Source organism: Zootoca vivipara, chromosome 4 (genome assembly GCF_963506605.1).
Source record: "Zootoca vivipara chromosome 4, rZooViv1.1, whole genome shotgun sequence".
NCBI classification, from domain to species: Eukaryota; Metazoa; Chordata; class Lepidosauria; order Squamata; family Lacertidae; genus Zootoca; species Zootoca vivipara.
In genome coordinates this window covers 29,330,927-29,349,111 of record NC_083279.1, presented here as the reverse complement: position 1 = coordinate 29,349,111, position 18,185 = coordinate 29,330,927, and the positions used below count along the sequence as shown (strand labels likewise).

The 18,185-nt window shown below is 42.0% G+C and overlaps 1 protein-coding gene across 1 annotated transcript in view; it reads right to left on the bottom strand.

Annotated features, from left to right (window-relative positions):
- Positions 1 to 18,185, bottom strand: part of CRACDL (CRACD like) — a 65,590-nt gene that overhangs the window by 43,969 nt on the left and 3,436 nt on the right. The window contains exon 2 of the mRNA XM_035115559.2: positions 16,674 to 16,771. Coding sequence (XP_034971450.2) covers positions 16,674 to 16,771 — 98 coding nt within the window. The remainder of the gene's footprint in view (positions 1 to 16,673; positions 16,772 to 18,185) is intronic.

Sequence of the window (18,185 nt, the reverse complement as noted above, 5' to 3'; positions counted from 1 at the left end):
GTCCCACTGAAACTACCAGGACTTAAACACATATGGATATGAATGGGATGTAGGCATACCTCGTAAGATTTATAGGACTACACCCAATAACATTTTCTCACATTCATGAAAGTTAGCTAACCATTCTATTGTAGGAAACAAATAGCAAGGGGGGAAATAATCAATCCAACAGTACAGTGAAATTCTAAATATACAGGCAGCCAAAGGAGAGATCAGCAGGAAGTAGAATGGCAGGTAACAACAAAGAATGCATTTTAAAGTTCAGTCCTCTTGTGAAAAGAGTTAGGCGCATTTATGGAGCCCTTTGTAACAAACCTTTTTTTATTTCCAAGAGTACAGGTTGTGCTGAGTGGAAAAACTGCTGTTGCTATTCATGCAAGATCAGTCTAGCATCCCAGTTATCCTCCTATAAGCAAAATGGGGGCAGCCAGAAAGTCTCATCAACCTTTTTGAGCAAGTTCAAAGGCTCCTTTATCCTCTTCTGAAATTCAAAACTACCAGCTTTTTTTTCCTTTCTCTTGACACACAAGATGCTCTCAATCTCTCAGATAGAATATGGGTCTCAGCCTCCACCCTGGCAGATAGGTGTGACCTGCATTCCGAATTGGTCTTCCTTGCCGATGAATTAGTATCAGTTGTTAGCAGTCAAGCCAAATCTAAAGGCAGTTTTTAAAATGGCAATACTGCATGGTCCTACACTGTATGTTTTTAAACTCTTTTTTGTTACCGGCATGCATTACTACCCACTTTTAACTTCTTTGATGCTCCATCATTATGCATTTTTTAACTTCTTTGAACATTATGTCTTCATTTCCACTTCTGAAGAATATACACATTTTTTTTCCAGCTGGAACTCAGTTCTGACATCTCTCAGGTGGACCCCATTGCCATTAAAAGAGAACAAGGGAGGTGTTCATGGTGAGCATATATCACTGCATATAGCAGGAGTTGACACAATACAGTGGTGCCTCGCTTAATGAATGCCCTGCTTAACGAAATTTCCGCTTAACGAAAGGATTTTTCGAGCGGAGGTTGCCTCGCTTGACGAATGCGTTTTACGAAAAATTCGTCTAGCGAATCGCGGTTTCCCATAAGAATGCATTTAAATTCAATTAATGCGTTCCTATGGGCAAAAAAAATTCAAGGCATTCCTATGGGATTCGCTAGACGAATTTTTCGTTATAAGAAAAGACCTGTGGAACGAATTAAATTCATCTAGCAAGGCACCGCTGTAGTCACCTTATGTGTGTAGCAGACTGCCAGAGGCATAAGTAGAGCATCAGACCTAAAACAGATCACATTGCCAGAGACTCTCACGCACTGTTTAAACACAATGACCCCTGTTTTACTGAAGTACTGTACAAATGTTTGACAGCATATGTTTTTTTCTGAATTAAAAATTGGAAGCATGCTCTGGGCCCTGACCTTGGACCTGGGGTATTGTTTTCTGCTTTGAACCTTGGCTGTGGATTGTGACCTAACCTTTTGCACCTAGATACACCCTTTGGGAAACACCCACAACCTGGTGCCACTGGGGGTTCTGGAAAGAGGGCAGATGGGGGTGGCCCTGCCCACTTGTTGAAGTGGTGCACAGGGACTGAGGAAGTGCAAGAGCCAGGGGCCCTGCTAAGCAGATCCCCCTTCCACCTTAGCACCAAAAAGTATACATATGACCATACAGCAGTTTAAAGAAAAGGTTCAAACAACAGGAAAGCTATCCCCTCTTCCCTGCAGGATCCATTTCCTTTCTCATATTCTGTGCTCACAACATACTCATTCTCTCTAGCAGATAAGTGCACAAGCTTGCAATTTTCCCCGTAGTGGGGAATGCTCTTCTCCTAACTTGGCAAAGCTAAAACCTCGCAGAAATGTCATTCTACTACCAATGGGCTATCTACCACACTACTTTCCCTTATGAAACCACTCTGCAAAGGCTAAAGTAGTTAGAGGGTGTTATTATACAACTAATCATCTAGATGAGCATTCATTTTGGATATCAACAACAACAAAAAGTTTTAAGTTTAATACATTTTTGTCAATTATTAAATAAACTACGGTAAAAAAAAAGAGCAAACATAAGAACAGTCTATATTCCATTAATCATAAAGTAAATAAGCTAGATGAAGCTGGAAAGCAGTTAATTCAAAGTATTCTTAAAAGAACAGAAATTCATGTCGATCATTGGAGCAAATAATTACAGAATTGTGAAACACCAAATATATTGTTGTAACCCCCAATGTAACACTTTCTGTGGAGGGAATGAAAACTGCTTAGCACTGAACACTAGCTATTTTTCATTAATCGTATCCTATAACCAGAATGAAGGTTGTTTTCTGCACTAGGGATGCAACAAGCAAAAGTGACGGACCACCTGATGAAACTAAGTACAACAGAACAACGTTTGCACCGCTCAGTGTTATTTGCCTGCGTAAACAATAAATCCATTAACACATTACAAAGTTACCCTTCAGTTAGATCAATAGCAGCACTTTCTCTCCAACTGCTTACCTGCATACGTATTTTGTTTTGTCAGATTCCGTAAAACATGAAGGGCTACAAGAATTTAGAGACAAATCCCTCACCTTGCCAATCAGCTGAAGAGGAATAAAAGCAAAAGGCTGGTACTTTCAAGTTCACAGGAAAGGGTTCCCAAAGTAATGTTGAGTCCATTCAAGTTAAGAGGCACAGCCTTTTCAGAAAGTCAGACGTCATGCTATGCTACTGTGCTGACTCAAGTGTATGCACAACATTGCCTTGGGCCCTGCAAATGATCCTGGTATCTGCCTCTGAATGATTTCAGTCAAAGGAGAAAGCACCACTATGAGTTGCTAGGAAACAGGGAGGGAGTTCCTGACCTGAATTCTTAGATGTTGCCCAGGAAGCTTATGCAGTCTTCTCAGTTCCTTGGAAATAAAGGATATATAAACCCTTGCACATATCCTGAAAAATAATGTAGGAGCCTCAAAACGAAATTACAAACTTAATAACAGGCTTTGTGCAAAGAAAATCATGCAGGGATTTGTTCTGTCGATTTGAAAAAAGAACTAAATTAGAGGGGATTAATTTAGTTTGCACTAAATGTTTGCACTTATTTTTTAACAGTTTTATTGTTTTTGTTTTTGTGTGCCTTTTCCCTAAATCTGTCAAAAGTAACTACTTTTGATGGAAGGCTAATCTGTGAAAAAGGTCACAACTCACACTACCCAAGTTACTTGTTAGTACCCACAAAAATTCAGAAATGTCTCTCCCTCTCTGCCCTTCTCGCTTCTGTATTGGCAATTGGGAGGGGGCAGATTTGGCACAGGGATTTGCACCTGCTGACCCCCATCCTAAACACATTCACTCATGTACAGCAAACCATTAACTACAGGTTACTGTAATGTGTGAAATTTGCCAATCAAACCAGCCACCTACTTTTAGGTAAATAAATCATGATCAGAAAGTAAAGAACAAACCTTGGGCTATCCTTTTGGTGTGTTTGGAGCGGAACAAACCATGATCCCTGGTTTTGATGTAGTATTAGAGTGCACTTATTAACTTCTAACTTGCTCAATTAACTTTTAATTGAACAGATTTAAAAAATAAGTGCATTGCGACTAGACTGTCAAACTCACTTGCTTAGAAACAGAAGTACATCAAGTGAAGAAAGAACAGAAGAAATTCCCTGAAGTGATAAAGATTTTCATTGCTTGGTTGATGATGTCATTTGGTTTGTGGGTGTGGCTTAGATTTCACAGGGAGGGAGGGGGTGGAGGAGGGTATAACGCCACTTGAGAGCGCTGTTTGACTTGGTGGAAAACCAGGTCTATACCTGCCCAGGTGTGTGATTTGAGGGATTTTTGTCCCCAACAACGCTCGGGGAGTGGCCTGGATCGTTGTGTCAAAATTTCAGGACGATCAGTCAAGCGGTTACGGAGAAAAGTGGAACCTGCAGTTTCACGATTTTTACAATTTTATATATATAGATTACATAGCACGTCAGCCCTGAATCCTCAACCGAAGAAAATTATCATTAAAACTTAGAGCTCCAAAGTGTGAACAAGTAAAACCTAAACTATGTAAGGCAAGTGAAAAAGCGATATTGAACCAAAACAGACACTTTTACAGGGTAAAAAAACCCCACCCTTTAATTTGCAGAGTGAATTGGAAAGATATTTCTACAATAATTAAGATATGACATTACTCACTCACATAACACTAATAAATTATTGAGAAATCTCCTTGGAGTTTGGATCCAGCCATGTGGAGCATTGATTCCCAAGCGATGAAATGTAACCAAGCAACACTGCCATTTTCACTCTAGCCCATTGTTATTCAGACTTGGAAATACAGAATAGCCTCTCAATTGCCACAAGAATAGCACTGAAAAGCTGCCAAAGACAAGCTGCCTGATTAAAAGATTCCATCATTCTAGTGCTATAATAGGGAAGATCTTAAACTGAAATTTAATAGAATACACTTCTTCTCACTAAAATGAGAAAAGGGTTCCTCATAAAAGCATATAATCATGTGGGGTTTTTTTTTTTACAGACAGAGTAACCGTAATTTATCCAATGCAAATAGTGCAACGTATTGAATTATTCATCGAGATGGTGAGACAGAAATAGGGTTTCTTGATAACTCAATTACTAAGTGTTATGGAGAAAATAATTATACCCATCCTTTCTCATATACTTTCCACAAAATACATAAATTTAGAAGAGGCACCTGGGACAGTTTGCTATTGTTTATATACCAGGTTTTTAATCTAATAGGTACAAAAGTGACTGACAAGAATAAAAAATACACAATATAAAATAATCATACACAAAAAGTCATAACGAAAGCAGAGTTCCAAAATACAATATGGTATTGGAAGAAACCCTAGTACAGAGTTTAAATCAGTCTCGTGGATGCAAATACATCTGCAGCAACACAATTATTTTTCCAATATGGCTCTAAAGGGATGCCATACTGCACTCAAACCATAAAGTTTAGCCACATTTCATGACAACTTTGATTCACAAATCATTTCTTCCTTCAACAAGCCACATCCCATACATAGGCATACTGTATCGCCTTATAAAGAGCAAAAGTCAGATACCTTCCAATGATTAAGAAATTAAGATTAAGAAATGCTACCTTCCCAAAACCCACAACTCACTCTTCAAACCACTAAATGAATACTGTACACGGAAAAGATTTGGGGCTACAAAACTACAACTACTGCATGTCAGCTGTGGCTGATGAGAGTTGTAGTCCAAAACATGTGGAGGCAACCAGACTGGGAAAAGCCCCCGCCCCCAATTGTATTTAGACATACTAAATTGTACACCTGTTTATTGCATTTTACTATACTGTAAAGTTGTTTTACAAGTTTACAGTAACCAAGTAACAAATGAAGGAAATGTCTGCATGTGAGTGCCTGAGAGTGTTTACTTAACTCAAGCAAAATCATAACATGGGCATTAAATCAGTCCAGTTTCATTTGGTGCATACATCCATGACAAAACATTTACTAAGTCAAAATAAATTATTTGACTGTTGAATGGCACTGTGGAGCTTGCTTGCTTCAACCCTCCCTTTAATATGGCTATAACTACTACACCCACTCTTTTATGACATGGCCCTGAAAAATGTCTAAACTATCCTCTGAATTCCATACCAACAGCTCATAAGCAAAATTATATAATACTGTGATGCATTTGCACTGAGGCAAAAATATCAAAAACAAAAGAGCCCTGGTCTAATTCTCATCCGTGTGGCTGGTTTTTTACATGATAGATCTCTTCAGGTCTCATATATTTGCACCCAAAATCTCTGTTCAGATATAGGGCTCAATTAAACTATGTAGATCCTTGCATGCTTAAGTGTAGCAGACAAACTTTCTCCAATCATGAGCTATACAAGAGAAACAACTTTGCTTGTGAAAGCTGGCCCACACTTCACCAATCAGCAGATAGCATTCACGGCTTAAAGGGCTATGCTTATGAGCTGAAGCATAGCTGCCATGTTTTCCCTTTTCTCACGAGGAAGCCTATTCAGCATAAGGGAAAATCCCTTTAAAAAAAGGGATAACTTGGCAGCTATGACCTCAAGCCTGGTGCTTCTATGATAATTCTGAAGGCACTTCACCGGAAAGGTTAAAGGGGGGGGGGCATTTAGTCCTGGGTAGCTGGTGTATATAATTTATTGAGGGATGCAGCTGCTCACCTGGTCAGTATGTATTCCTTTGATTAAGTTCACTTCTTTCACTCCTGAGCCTGAAAGTCTTCAGAGGGGCAAAGCCCCCTCTTACATCTATCAGATTTTTATACTTAATTTGGTTTGGGGTCGTCCCCCCCACCGCCAAATTAAGTTTGTTATGTCTTTCTTCCACTGTTTGAAACAGTTTGGGCTATTTATCACTGGCAGTGATTGAAATAAAAAGATCATCTTGGGAAAAACATTCATTTTGAGTGCAGATATTCTTCCTAACAAAGAAAGAGTCATTCTAGTCCATTTTCCTACATCTTTCTTTATTTCGTTCCAGATTTTAACATAGTTATCCTAGAAAAGGTTTAAGTTCTTAGCTGATATCCATATCCCCAAATATTTACCCCCCCCCCGTTTTAATTCCAGTAATATTCTCAAGTCTTTCTTTTGCCTGTGAGTCTATATTTTTAGCTATCATTTTTGCTTTTTCCTTATTTATATAAAAAAGGTCAAGGGACCCCTCACCATTAGGTCCAGTTGTGACCGACTCTGGGGTTGCGGTGCTCATCTCGCTCTATTGGCCGAGGGACCCGGCGTACAGCTTCCAGGTCATGTGGCCAGCATGACAAAGCCACTTCTGGCGAACCAGAGCAGCACATGGAAACACCGTTTACCTTCCCGCTGTAGCGGTACCTATTTATCTACTTGCACTTTGACGTGCTTTCGAACTGCTAGGTTGACAGGAGCTGGGACCGAGCAACGGGAGCTCACTCCGCCACGGGGATTTGAACCGCCGACCTTCTGATTGGCAAGCCCTAGGCTCTGTGGTTTAACCCACAGCGCCACCCGCGCTGCTAAGTTAGAATGCTGCTAAGTTGCCAATTTTTGTTATAGTTTCTATTATCCTTGGGACGCTTTCCATTGGATTTTCCAATGTCAACGTTGTCCGCAAGGGTTTTCACTTTGTACTCTCTCTGCCCAACCCTAATTCCTGTTGTTTCATCATTTTTTTTTGTATTTCTCTAATTGATATTTCTAATTAGGATAAATAACAGTGGCAACAGGGATCCAACAGCTTCTCTATGCATTATGCAGGATGAGATGGTAGCATTCTGGACTGTAAAAGGGAAAGAGACATACTTCTGACTGTCCTTGCATGAAATCTGGTACATTAGAAAGAAGCTGAACATTACTCAGTGATTCAGCAACTTAGTATGTACAGATGCTGTATTTTAAGTGGAGGAGCAACTAATGTAGGGTTTTACTGAGTCCCCCAACTGCAGCTTTCATTGGCATTGCCCATAATCCTGTCACCTTATTTTGCATAATAATATTTAGATTGGCTACTCAGCTCCAAGGACAAGATACCGTACTTCAATAGGCAATCCCTGAACACAAGTATGTTACCTATTTCCCCGTGATCTAAAAGTTGATTTATTATGGAAGAATTCCAGTTTATCTGGATTGTGGTCACAGCACAAGCAACATCTCTGTCATGCCATAAATTGTTTGTGTCATCAGAGCAATTTCTCACATTAATCTGCACATCTGTTCTGCTGTGACTAATTGTACCTTGGTCTCTCACTCCTCTGCATATCACTTTGTAAGGGCACAGCATTAGAAACAGCTTAAAACACTTTAAATAAATAAAGAACATTTATTTATTCAAACTGCTTTCCCCTGAAAAAAGGAGGACAATTCATTTATAAACATTTAAAACAGCTTCACAAATTTTCAAGCTAAGTAAGCTGATCATGTAGGTTTACACTACATTGTTATATTAGTTGATTTGAAGTGGCAAAAAAGCATAGAACTCTCAGGGTGATTATCTGAACCTTTTTATCTCCTACTTACAATGAAACAGAAGGAAATCTCATTGGAAGTGTTTGCAATCAAAAGGCAAGTAAGCGGTAAGTAAGCTATTAACTTATGTACGTCTTGTTCCTCCACACAAGGAGAAAAGAAGGTTATGTGATTTTAATTTTTTTAGGTTGTTCTGAAATGTCTCCAGTTAAGGGTAACACATAAGCTTTAAACAAATGACATGTGTGGAATGACTTTGCCCCTTAAGCACCATATTTTTCACCCCATAAGATGCACCTGACCATAAGACGCACCTAGTTTTTAGAGGAGGAAAGCAAGAAAACAAATATTATTTTCTAGCGAGAGCAGTGCAGAGCATGTAAGCTGCTCTCCCTTTGCTTGCTTTACCTGGGAGGAGGGGCGGAAGGGGCTCCCATCCGTCCCTCCACTCGCCTCGCTTTAAAGGCCTCGCTTGAGGACAGCCTCAGGAAGGAAGGAAGGAAGGAAGGAAGGGAGGGAGGGAGGGAGGGAGGGAGGGAGTCAAGGAAGGGGTGAAAGAAAGAAAGGGGGAGAGAGGGAAGGAAGGAAGGGAGGGAGGGAGGGAGGGAGGGAGGAAGGAAGGAAGGAAGGAAGGAAGGAAGGAAGGAAGGAAGGAAGGAAGGAAGGAAGGAAGGAAGGAAGAAAGAAAGAAAGAAGGGGGAGGGAGAGAGAAGGAAGGGGTGAAAGAGAGTGAGAGAGGGGAAAGGAAGGAGGGAGGGAAGAGAGAAGGGAGGGAGGGAGGGGTGAGAGAGGGAAAGAGAGAGGGGAAGGGAGGGAGAGAGGGAAGAGAAAAGGAAGGGAAGGGAAGGAAGGAAGTGGTGAGGGGGGGGGAGGATGCCTGCTCTTGCGAGAGGCGCTGCTGGGATGAGCGCCCTGAAAGGAGCCCTTTCAGGGCGCTCATCCCACCACCGCCGCCTCTTGCAGGGGCAACCGTGGCTACCACCCTGCTCTTGCGAGAGGTGGCAGCGGGATGAACGCCCCGAAAGGGCTCCTTGCAATAAAGTCCCCTGGTCTCAGTAAGCACTTATATTTCAATCCAACTCCAGCTATTCCAGGTTCTCTTTTCTTTCTGGGGGATTCCTCCCTCAGTATAGAGAATTCTCCTGCTTAGCCTTGGTTTTGTGCCTCCAAATTCCAGGGTTTGGGATTTTAAAGCCTGTATATCCAATCTCTTCATACAGCAGTCTTTTTGCTTTCTATCAATCTGTCAAATTATATCTCCATTGACTGTTAATTTATATCACAAAATTACCCTCTGAAGGGCAATCTGACACCACTGTAGTCAATATGTATCCATAAGAAAGAGTCTCTTGAAACTGCAATTTACTTTTTTAAAAAAAGAAAGTCTCCATTAGCTTCAATTGCTCTGCTCTGCTCCCATTCACAAAAAGTTCCCTTGCAGAGCCTGTCCACAGAAATCGGAAGCTGACTTCGTTTTTGGCTTCCGTTTTACCAAATCAGTTCATTTATGCCATATTCTCTTCTTTAAAGCTTTATTTGGTTTTACCTCTAATTGGAAGATCTACTGCTTACGGTGACAGCATGTAGGGTGCGATGGAGCCATGCGCGGACTCAAGCCTCTTTCCCTTCCCTCCTCGCGAAAATGGCGGCAGGGAGATCAGGGGTTTTGGCAAGTTCTTCCATGCTCTGGGGGACCCCTGGGATACCCACTCATCCATGGGATTTTTTTCCGAGGGGCACCTAGCCCTGGCGCTGCCTCCAGAGCCCTTACAGCCAGAACCATGTCTTCCTTTACTTGGATGACATGGAGCGCGCCGCCATTCCCTCCGCAGCAGACCAGAAGTCCAGAGACCTAATTGAGATATCAATCTTGCTTCGATACTAAACCCATAAGCCAAAAACTGCATCATGAGAGTGCTACAGATTTGTATGATCAGTCATCTCTATAGAAAGGTTGTGGACTCTCCTTCATTGGAGGTTTTTAAGCAGAGCTGGATGGCCATCTGTCATGGATGTTTCAGCTGGACTAGATGACCCTTGGGTACCTTCCAACTCTACAATTCTATGAAAGGTTAGCCATAGAAGAAGAAGAAGAAGAAGAAGAAGAAGAAGAAGAAGAAGAAGAAGAGGAGGAGGAGGAGGAGGAGTTTGGATTTGATATCCTGCTTTATCACTACCCGAAGGAGTCTCAAAGTGGCTAACATTCTCCTTTCCCTTCCTCCCCCACAACAGACACCCTGTGAGGTAGGTGGGGCTGAGAGACTTCAGAGAAGTGTGACTAGCCCAAGGTCACCCAGCAGCTGCATGTGGAGGAGCGGAGACGCGAACCCGGCTCCCCAGATTACGAGTCTACCACTCTTAACCACTACACCACACTTGACTATAACCTGTCTTAGTCAATGGTAGGCAACATGCACTGTGCTCCAACTGCCAGTTACCTTGCTGAAGCGAGGCACACTGTGACCTCTGTCACTTGCAGACAGACCAAGAACCTCTGAGATCCTGGGAGCCTGCACTCATTACTGCATACGAGGAAGAGCATCATGGCAAATGGGAGCCCAGCCTGGCCCATTCCATCAGCCACTGAAAGTGAACCTACCCCCTCCACCATTCCTTTCCTATTGCAAGTTACAGATAGTCTTATCTTTTAGAATCTGTACAGAACACAGAAAACATTAGGTGCTTTAATGTGTATAACAAATAATAGCAAATGTTCCCAATGACACAGCATGCTAAGTTCCCCTGCCCCACAGTGAAGCAGCCTCTCCTTGGTTTTGACACTACAGTGGTACCTTGACTTATGAAGGCGATCCGTTCTGCGGCGCTCTTCGTAAGTCGAAACCTTCAGATGTCGAAGTGTCCATTTTGCGCATGCGTGAAGCGCGATTTTGCACTTTGTGCATGCGCAGACCGCGCGTGCGGCGAAAATACTTCTGGGTTTGCCGACTTCGGAAGTCGAAACCTTCGGAAGTTGAGGCATTCGGATGTCGAGGTACCACTGTATGTACGTAATTTTGAACTCCAGTATGGTAAGAGGCAGCTAGGCAAAGTCTCAACTTGTCTGGACAGTCACTTTCCCTTTAGAGAAGTTTGCTTAGGAGTACCTGAAGGAACATTTCCACCCCCATTGTTCAGTCCAGACACTGAGGTCCAGCTCAAATGGCCTTCTGGGCAGTACTCTTGTTGTGAAAAGTGAAGTTACATGGAACTGGGCAGAGGGCCTTCTCAGTAGTGGTGCCCTACCTGTGGAATACCGTCCCATCAGATGTCAAGGAGATAAAGAACTACAAAACTTTTAGAAGACAACTGAAGGCAGCCCTGTATTGGAAAATTTTTAATGTCTGATGTTTTATTATGTTTTTATATGTGTTGGAAGCCGCACAGAGTGGCTGGGGCAACCCAGCCAGATGGACGGGGTATAAATAAAATAATAATACTGTAATAGTAATAGTAATAATAACCTGATAGCTTGAAAAATCAACTGACATTAAGTCATCCAGCCTAACATTACTGCTCTGAAACATGAATTATTTGAAGTGTTTAGTTGTGCAATTTGCAAACTAGGATAATAATAGATGAAACACTAGGGACTGAATCAGCTGGGTTTCTTATTCTCATACCCTGGCCCTCACCAAAAGGAAAATAATACTCAGTGCATAAGTCATTTTCAAAGGAAAGCTAGCTGTTGTGTCCCTGCTACATTCTCAGCATGCCAAAGGCCTGGCAACCTTTCTGAAATTAGGAAGCTGTAAAGCACCAATTATTGCTTAAGGCATTTTCATTTTGTGGCCTTAGAGAAAGACAGGCATGCCCAGTTCTAAATTAACCTCCACTCCCCAGTATGTATTCCGGAATATTGTTATTTTAAAAATAAGGCTGAGGGTACCAGCATGACAGTTTACTTCCAGTGGTTTAACTGAGACGATGAATAATATACAGGTGCCTTGTAATCAAGTGCCTTTGGCTAATTGTTCAGTACTGAATGCCTAAGAGCTATTTACATTTTAAAGCCAAGTACTGTACAAAAAGTACTTAAATTTAAATGGCAAAATAAATGTACAGTGCTTGTTATTAATGGCATATACACATTTAAATAGATGGGCTTCCCTGCACTAAACGCAAAAGTGGAGGCCTGATCCCTTTCCAACACTTGTTTCCACAACTGCTAAAGAGAAAGCCTAGCCGCTGGGACATGCACAGCAATTGGGAACACATTTCTATTATGCTATCAAAAAGGGTTATTTTGTACTTTAGTTTAAAAAAAGTAATGTGTGGTTTGGCCTTTAAGCTGGCTGTATGCACGGGAGTGCAAAAATGCCATGTTGGGGACTTCTAACATAATATCCCATTTCTGAAAGTTTAGGATAGTGTATTTTTTAGATGAGCACAGAACATGCCAGAAGAAAACACAGAGTGGTCAATTCCCAGTCATTCCCTCCCCGATTCAAAGAACCACCTCAGCATAAGATTGCATTATGTTATTCAAGAAATATCTAATAATTGGAGGTTCATTATTCTCTTGATCGGTCCTGTATTCCAAAGTGCTAAGTGAATCCGTCTCTGAATTATCTTGCAGCATCAAGACAATTCAGGTACAGAATGCCCCCCTTTACCCCAATACTACATAGTATTTTTTAAAATAGAATCATAGAACTGTAGAGTTGGAAGGGACCCCAATGGTCATCTAGCCCAACCCCCAGAACTAAAGAAAGACTCTATTATTCACCCAGTATTTTAAGATTATATTGTTTTAATGTTGCAATTAATTTTGTACTAGAAGTATTTTAATCTCTGTCAGCTGGATGTATGTCTTAGCCTTATGAAATTACTTATGCCTTTATGTCAGTGGATATGTTCAGAGCTGCAATTGTGTTACCTCAGTGTGTGTTTGTATTGAATAATGTTGTTAGGCTATTATATTTGCTCATTGCTCAGAGAATATTGTTATCAAGAAACTAATAAATATATAGACATGCAAAGGAGGCCGGGTGTAAACAATCCAATTAAAATCTCACATTCATCAGTATAAACCAAAAGGGAAAAATTAGAAATTACAGCAAGGAGATGAGCTACCTGACATGTAGAGCCTCTTAGAAAAATCAGTTCATTTGAAAAATATTTCTCTTTACAAAGAAAACAACAACGGATAGTTTTTGTTTAAAACAAGACACTGTACAAAGCTAATCTGCCAGCAAAACAAGGAAGCAACATTCCTGTTTCTGTGCCAGATCAGGATAAAAGTACTTTTCCTCCTCCCATGATAAGCCTACCGTGCAGTCTTTTCTTCAATGATTACACAGCTAGAAGGCAAACAAATATAAGAATGTCCTGTTTTTTCTTCTAATCTTTGCCCTGTGAAAACTGCTGATTGAGAGTTCTAATCGAGAATTTGCATAAATGCAAAACAAATTGGAGATTTCAGGTGGTTATAAATGGAAACAATCTGCAACCCAATGAGTTGTGAGATAAATATTTGGATAGGGCAATTAAATTGCATCACTATATTTCCTCAGAACATCTGTGGATTACTTAAGTTCACAATCTATGCAATAGAAAACACGTAACACATAACTCTGTACTGCAACTCATAAGCAAAGACAGCACTTGCTAAGAATTACCTTTCTCGAAGCTACCAACATGAGTTTGACCAAACTGCGGGAGGCAGTGGAAGACAGGAGTGCCTGGCGTGCTACCGTATGGTCCATGAGGTCACGAAGAGTCGGACACGACTAAACGACTAAACAACAACAACCTTAGGATAATTCTGTATATGCAGATTTAGCTTTCGGATGTATATTACATTCAGGCCTCAAGAAGTTAAAATAAATCAAATCCAAAACATTTTAACACTTTTGTACAACTTAAGTCTTATGCACATCTTGCTTAAGTATAATGTGGGGATGGGGAACCTGTGAACTTCCAATTCTTGCTGGACTATAGCTCCCATCACCTACTATGTTGGCTGGCGCTGATGGGAGTTGGAGTCCAACAACAGCCGGAGGTCACAGTTTCCCCACTCCTGATTTAATGAATGCCTGAATACAGTGCAAACTTGATAATCCATAACATCATGGGCATAGCCGGGGGTGGGCAGTTGCCCACCTCCAATCAAGTAAGTAAATAAAAATGCTTAACTGAACAATTTTGTCGCAGATAACTCAGTTCTGCCCGTCCTACCATAAAGCCTGCACCCTCTAAAAAAAAAAATCCTGGCTATGCCCATGCATAACATACCAAATAAAGCTGTCCAGTTATATAGTAAATTTATCAAATGAACTCTAAGGTCCACTTCTTATATGAATTTGGCATGGCACGAGCAATGACCAATTTACATGCATCCAACTGACATGTGTGGTGACCCAAAAATGGCTGGGAAAGGGGATGGAGGATGACTCAAAACTCAACTCCTGCCCAAATCGGGAGTTGACTGTATTCACTGCGTATCCCATGGCACATACATTTAGCCACACATATGCTATGTAAATAAGGGACCCAGGTGGCGCTGTGGTTAAACCACTGAGCCTAGGGCTTGCTGATCAGAAGGTCGGCGGTTCGAATCCCTGTGACGGGGTGAGCTCCCGTTGCTTGGTCCCAGCTCCTGCCAACCTAGCAGTTCGAAAGCACGTCAAAATGCAAGTAGATAAATAGGAACCGCTTCAGCGGGAAGGTAAACGGCGTTTCCGTGTGCTGCTCTGGTTTGCCAGAAGCGGCTTTGTCTTGCTGGCCACATGACCTGGAAGCTATACGCCGGCTCCCACGGCCAATAATGCGAGATGAGCGCGCAACCCCAGAGTCGGTCACGACTGGACCTAATGGTCAGGGGTCCCTTTACCTTTACCTTTATGCTATGTAAATAACACAGTGCAATAAACAAAGGAATTGACCACATTTTATTCTGCGGAGGAATCAGATCTACATAAGCATTTCTTTGCACATACAGATGTGCTGCCTCTGCCAATACAGATGGGTGAACCTGCATGGAAACTAGAGCAACTGAAATCTTAAGCTTTGTCAGAATATTATGTACTCTATACTATCAGCTTAAAACATTTTGATTTTTTGTTTTGGTACAAGAGTTTAGGGAACAAGAGTTTAGGGAATGAAATACTGTGATGAAAAACGTAAACCGGAATGATAAGAGAATGTTGACTTCTTTAAAGAACGTCAGCATCCACCTACACTGAAACCTCATACATCGAAAGGGAAAAGGAAAAGGCTTCCAAAATACTCAGTGAGAGATTTACACAAATGGAACTGCTATTAGAGTTGCAAACTTTAAAACATAAACAGCACGGTCCCCAGAAGTAGGCCCTACTGAATTAAGTGAGGCCTACTCCCAAATTAAGCGGGGCTAGGATTGCAGCTGTAAATCCCATTGATTTCATAAAGTTGTTACTAAATAGCTGCAATGCAGTGATGCTGATCATGACTCAGTGGTATACAAATTTAATTTGGACATTAAGATTGAAATAATGAAGATTCTACTGCATACATACTTAATATATATATTCTCTATAAGTACTGTCATAGCTATATAAATAAAATGTAGTTTAATAAAGATTGTTGCACAACCTTCTAACACTTTGCGAAGATGTATATCAGTAATTCTCAGTATAGTACCTCCATGAACCTTACTTCCAAAATGGGTACAGAACTGGGTAACTAGTCCTGTGTCACAATAATTCCAAGCATTTCCAAACAGTTAAAAATGGTCAATGAAGTCATAGCTTTTGACCAAACAGCAAAACTTTGTTCTTATAAATACATGGAGGAGCTTTTCATGATAGCATACATATAGCGGGACTTGCTTAGGGTCAAGGTGTAAAGGTTTTTCATCTTTCTTGTGCTACATGCAAAAGTGGATCAGCTCCATCAATAAGGATGAGGGTGGCACCTCCTCTTCTATTTGGGATTTATCCGTAATAACTGTTACAGTCAGAATGTGTATTTACTATATCACTTAGGCTGCAATCCTGTACACATTTACCTCAGAGTAATCCCTATTGAATTCAGTGGGACTTACTTCTGAGCAGACAGGAATAGGATTGTAACTTTTATGCAGATTAGTTACCAGTGATAAACTGACAATCAACATGGATCAGAAGTAGTAAAATGTGGTGTTTTAACACTCTGTCCTTGCATGTTTCTTCACAGCCTTCTACTAAAGTTCTAATAATCCCTAGTCATTATTATATGAGAATGAAAACCATTTACTGGTAACTAGCCCAGAAAGATACGATTTTCCACAGCTGGTGCTTGGTTCCATCTACACAATGAAAAGGGGGGAAAGGAAACTCTGACCTGCATATCTTTTGCAGGAAATGAAAAGGAGAATCGCCCCTTCCAACTGTACAGGGAAACATTTAAATGTGTAATATAGTATATTATTATGTTTTTATATATGTTGGAAGCTACCCAGAGTGGTTGGGGCAACCCAGTCAGATGGGCAAGGTACAAATAATAAAATTTATTATTATTTTTATTATTATTATTTAACCACTCAGTGAACGTAAGAAGGGTAGTTCCTGGATAACTAACCCAGGCTAAGGGATCTCAAGCATACAAACGAAAAACCCGTTTCAGTCTGGCAAGAGGATGAGGAAGCATCCTACGGTGCTCTCACAGGGCTGTTATCCCAGAGGCCATTCACAGCTAAGAATAGCGCAGGTTGCAGGAAAGCAGGTCCCAGCACTTACCTGAAAGTTAAGTCCTTACTGACTGAACTAAACGCGGAGAGGACTGGGCCGCGCGCAAGAGGAAGCCGAGGACGTTTAAAAACTCCTGGCCTGCTCGCCTATGGCGGCGCTGAAAGGGGAACCGCGCGCCAGCCAGGTGCGCTGCTTGCAACTCCGCGGAAACTCGCCCTTAGCAACCAACTCCCTGAACTGCAGCGCTACCCGGCCTTGGCCCTCCAAGGTCGCCTACACCCACCCACCTTGCTGCTTCACACGCACGACAGCAACGCGGGGTCTCTCCAGTCAGCGGGCGAACCGGCTGCAACTGGAGGCGGGAAGGGAGCCTCCCCCGCGCACAGGCACCTTGAGGAGGCGGAGTGTGTTGCCCCGGGCGGCGCTGCCAGCAAGGCGAGCCAGGCGCTCGAGGAGCGGCTCATTGGCTCTGGCTAGAGCCGGGAAAGGAGCGAGCCGGGCGTGCCCGAGGCTCGCTTTAAGCAGCGAGCCTGCCCTGGGACCGACCCTGCAAGGCGACGCAACCTGGCCTCGCCGCAGGAAAAGCTCCAAGAAAGCGGATAAAGCGTTGGGGAAGCTGGGACTCGGCGCCAGCTGCCCGCCGCGCCTCTCGTTTGGCGGGAGGGTCTAATCACTTGGTTCCAGGAACAGATCCGTCCCTTGCAAGTCTACTCGGAAGCAAGTCCCGTTAAGTTTGCTCCCATGTCCTCGGGACCTGGCAACCTCTGTTTGTCAGGTTCTTCGACGTTTCAGTTCAAAGGAATTCCCACCTCCGCCACCGAATACAGTGGTTTTTGGAATATGAACCCAGTCAGCGAACAGGTGTGCTTTACCTGAGCTGCGCGTGGGTAGTTTTCAGGTCAAAAATAAGACATGGGAGGTTTATCTTCCCTTAACCCGAGTCGCAGAACTTTTATTCTTGTAGGAGGCTGTGATGACCACCAATATGTTGTAGGCTACAGTACTTATAAAACGGCAGAGGTCCGTCCTGCTACTCCCGAGTATTTCTACTCAGCCAGCCAGTTTTTTGAGCTGGGACTTTCTGCACGCAAAGTATGGGCTCTGCTGCTGATCTACGTCAGCCTCCCCTATTACTGACTAGAGCTGCAGAGAGAGCAGTGTCCAAGGAAGATTAAAGTTGAGTGTGGAATCGTAGAACAGTTTTGAAAGGAAAATTCCATTCCGTGTGAGCTTTATTTACCTGGTAACGAAAGCAGCCGGATGTGGGAATTGTGTTTCAGGCAAAGAAAAATAAGTTGAAAGTTGCACACAAACAAAAGTCTTAGAAAAGTGTTAAGAGAAGTCCTGTTTAACTGCCAAAGATCCTAAAATGAAAATTCTCTGCTATCCAGTGTTAGTCATACTCAGGGTAGATCAACTGTAATAAATGGATTTAAGTTCTTTACTAAATTCAGTAGGTCCACCCTGAGTATGCAGATGGCAGGTAGATGCCCTCACATTTTATCTTAACTACTGGGTTTGCCTAATGTTAGGATATGAGTGACTGAATATATTTAATTT